General features: G+C 38.2%; 1 protein-coding gene across 1 annotated transcript in view; it reads left to right on the top strand.

Moving 5' to 3' along the window:
- Window positions 1-744: 744 nt before the first annotated feature.
- The window catches only part of LOC107297676 (transmembrane protein 62-like), a gene marked incomplete in the record, with an annotated part of 20,310 nt that continues 11,287 nt past the window's right edge, over window positions 745-9,767 (top strand). The window contains 7 exon segments of the mRNA XM_029286368.1: window positions 745-799; window positions 2,430-2,567; window positions 3,025-3,070; window positions 3,587-3,728; window positions 6,795-6,919; window positions 7,668-7,790; window positions 8,886-9,041. Coding sequence (XP_029142201.1) covers window positions 2,528-2,567; window positions 3,025-3,070; window positions 3,587-3,728; window positions 6,795-6,919; window positions 7,668-7,790; window positions 8,886-9,041 — 632 coding nt within the window.

Genomic DNA, 9,767 nt, shown 5'->3' with positions numbered 1-9,767 from the left:
TTGTTTATTCCTGGCTTGGACTGGACCTGATGAAGATTTTTTTCCCCCACATTTCCTTTGTGTAACTGATAAGGTTCACCTGACCTGCTAAAACTACCAGAAGTTTACAAACCACAATACTTAAGTTCACATAATAATCATGTTCCCTACCATGTAAAAGTGCCTTACGGCAGATAGGGTTTAAAACCAAGCAATATTTTGTTCTTTTCCCCCAAATGAATGAATAACGCAACACAAAGTTTAATATTTCCCAGTTAGAAGAAACTATCCAGGAGTCAGTCAGTCTATCTGCGTGCGCGTTCTCTTCAATGTTTTCCAATCAATTCAGGCAGTTGCCATTTTCTGGTCAAAATCTCACGCCAAAGGTGAGGAACAAATTTTCGCAAGAGAACCACCTAAATCCATTAACTATTTCTTGCTGGGATCAGCCTGGGATTCCCAGGCGATCTTAATCCAGCCAGCTGTGCTAGCAGATCATCCATCCTTGCCATCCCGCTGCGGGACGGGGAGGGGGAGGGGCAGGGAAACGTCGCAGAGAGATTCTCCGTCCTCCAATAGAAACCCGAGAGGGGCGGGCTAATACAAGCTGAGTGGCGTAGGACCCCGCAGAGCCGGCAGCCGGGGGCGGAAGTGGGTGGCTGTGGCCGGTTGCCGGTTGCAGACCGGGACCGTTGATTCACGCTTGGGAGTGGATGCGGAAGAGCCCGACGAAAATGCTGCGATTGGTGGCTGGGCNATTTTGAGAAGTTCTGTAAGGAAACAATTCCCATAATTCAACCTGCTCTTACTTTAGTGACAGGTGAGATTTTTTTTTTGTTTCATCATTTTTATATATTACACCCTAAATTCTTTGGGGAATATGCTGAGCTGCTGGTTACTTATTTGGTAGGACTGCCTTAAAAAAACAAGCTGGGCCACTGAAAGGTTATTACATAGGTTCTAAGCATTAGAGGGAATCCCCAAAAACTTGAAATACCAGAAACAGTTCCTCCTCCACTTTCTGCCACTTTGGCAACTGCGTATTTGCTTTCTCTTGCAGACAAAAGTAAATATGCAGTTTATTTATCTAGACTTAGTCCTCTGATAACAATCCGCTAACATTGACTAATTTCAAAAGTTAAACTGGGCTGTTAGTTTTGGATGGCAAACCACAAGGTAAGTCCATGGCTGTAAGTCAAATTGGGTAATTGAAGTAGTATTCCCCCAAAACTATATTAACATGTCAGCCCATCATATGATTTTTGTGCCTAAATATTTGTTTGAGAGCTCTGTTAAGATCCTGTGAAAGAGCCTGAGTGGCACAAAATGAACTTTTTCAATCATAATATGTCCAACAAAATATCTTGTCTGGAGTGGAAAGACTGGCTTGCATATTTAAGAGATTGACCTTGGACTTATTTGTTTTTCTAATGGTGTTTATCTACTGATTGTTTGACATTCTGTTTATTATTTATTATACACTTAAATGCATGTACTATATACATAAGACATGTTGAATAACTAGTTAGAATTAATATTAATCTGAGATCTTTCAAGAAACACCTCATAGATATTATTTTTTCTGACTTTACAAACAGAGTTAATCTAGTTAAGATTAGTGGACTGTTAGTATGCTAATATGGATATATATAAATACTACATGCAGCTGGTTAAGAAAAAAGGTTGGCTAGTTGAAGGTCACTAGCACTTGTTGATGATCTTGCAGTTTATTAGATGATAGGTAGTCTTTTTTATAGTGTGGAAAGTCTATAGCTAGTAGGCTATCTAGGTTTGGATGAAGGGTCAGATCACCCCACTGCATGCTTCTCTACAGTGCAGTATGGCATTGTGCCTCACTCCTATATGGCTAATAGAATTTAAAATTAAAGGACTTTATTCAAGTCAGTTTGGGATAGGAGCTGATTAACAAGCTAAACTGTCTTCTCTGCCTTGTTCTTCAGAAATCTTGTTCTGAGCCAGATTCTCTGGTTCAGACAATTTCCTAATAGAAGCCTATCTATGACTTATTATGTTTACTGAGAGGAAGAGCCAGGTGGTCTGATTAAAGCAAAATTTTGCAAATTCTGATATGCTGTAGAGCAGGAGTAAACAATTTTCCCAAGAGGTGACAGAAGAAACTGGGACTGTTATGTAGGAGTGCCACCGCTGCCCTCACTTCCCCAGCCACCTCTATGGGCTAGATGTAGCTTGCGGGCGGTAAAATGCTCAGGTCTGCTGTAGAATATAAACCCTATGTAACAATGTGTAGAGCGCAAATACTGACATTTTCTGTAAATTCAAAGGAAACTTACAGTCATAATAAGGTGGTAATATGCTGCAATAGGTGTCAAACCTGATTTCTAAATAGCTTGTTGTCACTGGCATTTGGTTTATTCTGCATTCTTCTATTGTTCATTGGGTTCTGGAGCTATTCTCTATTCATTAAACAGGTGACTTGACTGATGCCAAAACAAAGGATGGATTTGGGTCTAATCAGTTTGAGGTGGAGTGGCAAACTTACCAGACAATCCTAAAAAGATCTAAGGTCATGGAAAAGACAAAATGGATAGATATAAAAGGAAATCATGGTAAGACAGAGAGAAGACTTTAGGCACGTAATTCTAATTTTATGTTGATCATTAGGAAATGCTAGACTGTCATACCCCCTCATTTAACCTTGTTTAATTTTTTGATATTACATAAATTATTTAAATCATTTATATACCATAACATTTTAAAAGTGTCTGGAATCATTATGAAAAGTATAAATATATATTTAAAGTAAGAGAATATTGTTTATATATTTAGCTTTTCTTGTTTTTATTTTGTCCATTCTGTTGTAAATTTCCTTAAATAATATAATTTTAGCTTCGCCAAAAAGCCTCTTAGCGTTTGGTTTATGCAAAAAATCTTGTTTTCCTCCCTAGCCATTCTGCTTCTCTTTTAAGTTCATAACCGCAATGATGTTTTTTTAAACTTAGACTACTTTTTTATTCCTAGCTTTATCATGAAATTGGATCGAAATGTTTACCATTTTCATTGCAGATACATTCAACATTCCTAGCCTGGAGAGTGTTCGTAATTACTACAGGTATGTTAGCATGTAATGATGGTTTCAGCAGTCCAGAAAAATATAGAGTGAACAGACATTTCTATTTAAACAAGATACACGTAGTGTTCTAGTTTCTAGCCTGATGCCTTAACCATATACTAATCTGGCTCTCCAATTACAGGTAACCAAGACTCTTTTCTCCTTTCTGTACTATTTGGTAGCTGCATTTTTTTCCTTAACCTTCTGAAGGAAGGAGCGAGGAAATTCAAGTTTTGAAATTTAAGTCACATTATTATTATTATTATTATTATTATTATTATTATTATTATTATTATTATTATTATTATTATTATTATTATTATTATTACTACTACTACTACTACTATTACTACTACTATTACTACTACTATTACTATTACTATTATTTGGCTAACTAAGAATGGAGGTGAACTGAGCCCAAATGCATCTCTGTTAACATATCTGTTATCCTTACAAGCTTCTCATGTAACATATTTCTCCTGATTAGATTTTTCTTAAAGTCCTTTTCTTTGGCAGGAAATATTCTGTGTGGCAGAAAGATGGCTCCTTTCATTACGTTCATAGAACACCTTTTGGAAAATATTCTTTCACCTGCGTGGATGCAAGTCTTGATCCAGGTCCCAAGAGACCCTACAATTTCTTTGGGATATTAAATGCGGTAATGTTAGAAAAAACAATGTTTTATCAAATCAAAAGATCAGAAAAAATTGAGGCCAGTTGTGTGTCTTACATATGTTAACCATAATGTCTGAATGAAGTGTTCCAAGTACAGGTAGTCCTCTGCTTACAGTAATTCGTAATGTGATGTTCGAAGTAATAACAGTGAAAAAATGGACTTATGACAGTTTTTCACCCGATCGTTATAGCACTCCCATGGTCACGTGATCAAAATTCAGATGCTTGGCAACTGGTTCATATTTATGACATTGCAGTGTCCCAGGGTCATGTGATCATCTATCGCGACCTTCTGACAAGCAAAATGAATGGGAAAGCCAGATTCATTTAACAAACAACCATGATACTAACTGAACAACTGCAGTGATTCACTTAATAATTGGCAAGAAAGGTCATAAAATGGGACAAAACTCACTTGACAACTGTCTCGCTTAGCAACCGAAATTTTGGGCTCAATTGTGGTCGTAAGTCAAGGACTACCTGTATTCACATATTTTTGTCAGTATTCCTACTTTCAGTCTTTGAGATATGCAATATTTTATCAATGAGGTTGGTATGCCTCACATCTCTGAAGAGTGAGCATTTTCAAAGAGATAGTGAATTTAGTTTCCTGTGGCGTGAGTTTCATTTGCAGTGACCAAATCTTTTCATGAGATTTAGTTTCCTATGGGACAAAGGATCAATGGAGATTTAGGTAGTTTTGAAATAATATATGTCTCTAGCAAAACACCCATTCCTTATTATGGTTTCTTTGCACATAGACCTCCATTGCATTCATTAGCTGCAAAGGGGAAAAAAATGCCCCTCTATCCCTACTTTGGGTCACAGAGCAATCTTCAGGGATAGATAGGTTCTATAGCAGTGGTGGCGAACCTATGGCACGGGTGCCAGAGGCGGCACTCAGAGTCCTCTCTGTGGGCACGTGCGCCATCACCCCAGTTCTAGGTCTTCAGCTGGGTTTTATAAAACCTTTTCGCTTTAGGCTCCGCCGCCATGTGCAAAAAAAAAAAAGGTTCAATCAGTCAATTTCAACTTCTCGCGGGAAAAAAAAGGTCTTGCAAAGTTGGAATTGATTGATTGAACTTTTTAGTCCCACCCAGTCTGCCGTTACCACCACAGCCACACCCAGCCAATGGGCCACACCCAGCCGGCACTCGACGATGCATAAGTGGGTTTTGGGTTGCAGTTTGGGCACTCAGTCTCTTAAAGTTTCGCCATCATTGTTCTATAGGAAGGCCATCATCTAATTATCCTAAATTATTAGTCAAACTCAAGATTCTAAGTATTTCCTTAAGGGAATCTGTCAGTGATAATCATAAAAAGAGTATTAAGACAATCTGTTGAGATTGTTTTTCTTAAATATTCTACTGTTGTCTCATGATCATGTTGTGATATAGAAGATTCTTTGGCAGCATTAGAAAGATCAGACCCAGTCCAGAGCTATGTCTATATTCCAACATACACATATAGCTTCTGTGAAACAGCACGGTTGTATGAATACCTTGCCTTTACAGGTAGTTCTCAATTTACCACAGTTCATTTAGTGACTGTTCAAAGTTGCAATGGCACTGAAAAAAGTGACTTATGACCATTTTTCGCAACACTGTTGCAGTATCCCCCTGGTCACATGATCAAAATACAGATGCTTGGCAACATGAGAAAGGCAGGGCTAGATGAATCAAAAGTTGGAATTAAGATTGCCGGGAGAAATATCAACAACCTAAGATATGAAGATGATACCACTCTAATGGCAGAAAGTGAAGAGGAACTAAAGAGCCTCTTGATGCGGGTAAAGAAGGAGAGTGCAAAAGTTGGCTTGAAACTCAACATTAAGAAAACCAAGATCATGGCATCCTGCCCTCTCAATTCCTGGCAAATAGATGGGGAAGAAATGGAGGTAGTGACAGATTTTATCTTCCTGGGCTCCAAGATCACCCCAGATGGGGACTGCAGCCAAGAAATTAAAAGACGCTTGCTCCTGGGGAGCAAAGCTATGGCAAATCTAGACAGCATACTAAAAAGCAGAGACATCACCCTGCCAACAAAAGTGCGTATAGTCAAGGCCATAGTTTTCCCAGTTGCAATGTATGGCTGTGAAAGTTGGACCATAAGAAAGGCTGAGCGCCAAAGAATTGAGGCTTTTGAACTATATTGCTGGAGAAGACTCCTGCGAGTCCCTTGGATTGCAAGGCGTTCAAACCGGTCAGTCCTAGAAGAGATCAACCCTGACTGCTCTTTAGAAGGCCAGATCCTGAAGTTGAAACTCAAATATTTTGGCCACCTAATGAAAAGGAAGGACTCACTGGAGAAGAGCCTGATGCTGGAAAAGATTGAGGGCAATAGAAGAAGGGGACGACAGAGAATGAGATGGCTGGATGGAGTCACTGAAGCAGTAGGCGTGAGCTTAAATGGACTCCAGAAGATGGTAGAGGACAGGAAGACCTGGGGTCACGATGGGTCGGACATGACTTTGCAATTAACAAAAACAACAAACATATTTATTATGGTTGTACTGTCCTGGGGTCATGTGGATATAAAAATAAAATTGTTATTTTTTAACTGTTAAATGGGAGCCATTTGGAGATGTTTCTTCTTTATTTATTTTAGTAGCTGTGCCCGGCCACGTGTTGCTGTGGCTCAGTCTGGTTAAATTTACGTCCAACAGATGGCGCTGTTTTTCAAAAAAAGCATGTTTTTACCTGTCACAGGTGTGACATCTATATAATAGTAGGTATATAAAAACACGCTCGTATTCGAATGCAACGTTGTGTCAAAATTTCAAAGCAATCGGTGAAGAACTTTCGGAGATTTAAGATTTTGAACAAACAAACATTTACATTTCTATTTATATAATAAGATTAGATTTGTGTGCTGCCCACTTCATCTAGAGGTGATCCTGGGTGGCTTACAAATATTAAACTTTATTTGTAACTAGGACTTTAAAGATGTTCATGGCTTCCAGTACTAATATTGTGTTTAAAAATTGCATGTATGTGTTGACTGTTGGCAGTCAATGTATTATTAAAACTTTTGCACCTTTTCATTTCAGAATAAAATGGCAGAGTTGTCTGCACTGATCTCAGAAAGTCATGATAGTAACCATACCATTTTGTTTGGTCATTTCCCTACCTCATCAATCATCTCTGTATCTCCAGGAATACGAGCAGCCATGCGGTATACTATTTTAAAAAATTTTTTTTTGAAATATATGAATTGTTTATCTTCTGCTTTTTAAAATAAATTGTTCATTTTGTATTAATGAATAACAAGAAATAATTATTTTTAAAATTACAGTGTTAATTGGCCAGAAGTTAATATTTCTAAAAATAATAGTTCTTCATGTTGCAATGCCCTTTCCTAGGTAAACAAAAGGTATTAAGAAGATCCCTTTTCCCAGGACATGTATGCTCCTGTAATGGAGAAATCAAAACCACAGTCTCTTCTCCTGATCATTTTACAGAGACTTATTCACGGGGTTACAAGGCAGTACAGACCAATTTGTCATCCCTGTACTCTCCTTTGACATCATCTCCTTCATAATTTATAATATCACCAAGTCCTGAGCAATAATGTGCAAAAAATGCCCAGTGCTGACTGCCAGATGAAGTCAGACAAGCTTGATGTAGTTCAGTTCTATACTGAGGGTATTTGTCTGTTCTCAGTTTTGCAGCATTTCTTGGCACTATTTTTTTTATTTTCAGCTGTTTAGATAGCATAGTATGAATTTTGGATTCATCTCTAGCTTTGAATTCCCCTATTTTAATTCAGTAATCCCAGTATTTTTAATAGTTAGACATAGTTTGTTTTTTAAAATGATAGTTTTTCTAAGCTCATGGTTTCTTTTCTTAGACTTTATAATGGCAAAAGTTCAGAGTAATGATATTGTATGCTATAAATTAATGCTATATTTTGCTTTGATTAGTTTTGCCTTAGTTTATTTGTGTGGGCATTTCCATACATTGGGTGGCCTGATGCCTGTCCTTCATACTCGTCATCCTGATGGAACTTTAGAACTGGAGTTGGGAGACTGGAAGCATAATAGGAAGTAAGTAAATGTCCAACGCAAAGGCAAATTTTATTTTATTTTTCTATTTTCTATCATTTCTTAGTGCCTGGAAGCTGTAGGGGTCTGGATGGGGGACAACAAGCTTCAAATGAACCTTGGCAAAAGAGAGTGGTTGTGGGTGCAAGGGAACTCAGGATCCAGTTGTTTATCATTTTTAGTTCTGGATGGCATGGTTGCACAATATGCAAACTGGAGGTTCTCCTGGACTCATGACTCCTGCTTGAAGAGCAGGTGGCAATCATGACTAGAGGGGCCTTTGTGCAACTTTGTGTTGTGCGCCAGTTGAGCTCTTACTTGGATCATAATTGACTACACATAGTCATTCATGCCCTAATCATCTCTTAGTTGGATTACTGCAACACGGTCTACATGGGGCTACCCTTGAAAAGTATTCGGAAGCTATAGCAAGTGCAGAATGCAGCAGCATGCACAATTCTGTAGGCCCCAGAGTGGCACATATTACACTGCTATTGCACAAGCTGCATTGGTTACCAGTTTGCTTCTGGGCCCAGTTCAAGGTATGTTTCAATTACTTTTAAAGCCCTATATTGCATGAGTCAAGAGTATCTGAGGAACCATCTCACTCCAAAGGGACTAACTCACACATTTGTGCCAGCAAAAGAGGTCTGCTACGGATCGCGTCTGCTAAGGAAGTCCAGTGGGAAGGTCAAAGACAAGAGCCTTTTTCGCTGTGGTCCATTCTGGACCACCAGAAGGAAAAACTTTCCCACCCTTTTGGCCTTCCAGAAGGGTGTTAAAACATGACTTTGCTAGCTAGTTTGGGGCCACGAAGGGACTGCTCACCACTGGAGATGGCTGACAGGGTAAGATAAACTTATCCCTGTACCATCTGTCTCTTGGTTCCTGGGTTTTGTTTTGTTTTTTGCATAATTTGAAGATTTTAACTGCTTTTCTATTTATCTTTTTGTGATCTGTAAGTGGCCCAGAATCACCTTATTAGGAAGATGGGTGGCATATACAATTAATAAAATAAATAAATAAATAAATAAATATCTTCTATTCTCTAAGATGTTCCTTGTTAATTAAAATATTATTTTAATTGTTGAATATCAGGTATCGGATTCTTGCTTTTGATCATGATCTCTTCAGTTTTGCTGACCTGAAATTTGAAGAATGGCCTGTAATTCTTATCACCAACCCTAAATCATACCTTTATAGTAGCTATGCTCACGAGCCGCTACAGAGAATTCTTCATTCTACCCATATTAGGTAACTTACATGTTTTGAAACATATGGAAGTTTCATAGAAATATTAGCAATGATGGGGGGCCAGTCAAGTTAATCACTCTTGCAGTTGCTTGCATCATCTTTGCTGTAAAGTCTAAATTTTTCAGCCAACTTTCTCATTGCTTGTTTATTGTTCTTTTTTTTTTTAATGTAAAAAATAGAAAAAGCATAGTGGAGGATGGTGGGGGGGAGAAGGAATAGTTAAATCCTTTATGTCCACAATTAATTCCTTCCATACTGTGAATGATGAAAAGGACTGTAGCAACAGAGATGTTTCTTCTGAAGCAGCTCTGCTTTGTCAATGCTCTAGGAACCCTTTCTTCTGCAAAATAATGCTAGTTGCTTTGTCCAGCAACAAAATATCTAATTTCGGACAACATACTAAAACCATACTAATAGCAAGCTAGCCAGTATTAAACCATTATTACAAATTATTGTTATCCTGTTTTGCCTTAGCTGCATTTTGACCCATAGCCTGGGTTGAAATGACACACAAAGTCAAATACAACATTGCTTAACACAGTATAAGCGTGGGCAGTGACTAGGTTTATGCAAGCTTCTGAGCCCTGATTTGTTTTTCCATGTTTCATTGAATAAAAGCACCATGAGCTGGGTTTACACAGTGTTTTAAGTAAAAAAATAAATCCAAACAAGAGTACTTGTCGTCACTTTGTTCTCTCTCTTTTGCACAAAACACACTGCAAAGAA

The sequence above is a fragment of the Protobothrops mucrosquamatus genome, unplaced genomic scaffold, assembly GCF_001527695.2.
Source record: "Protobothrops mucrosquamatus isolate PMUCROS unplaced genomic scaffold, P.Mucros_1.0 scaffold3455, whole genome shotgun sequence".
In the NCBI taxonomy this organism is placed as follows: Eukaryota; Metazoa; Chordata; class Lepidosauria; order Squamata; family Viperidae; genus Protobothrops; species Protobothrops mucrosquamatus.
The sequence above is the reverse complement of the archived record's forward strand: the minus strand, read 5'-3'. Positions and strand labels throughout refer to the sequence as shown.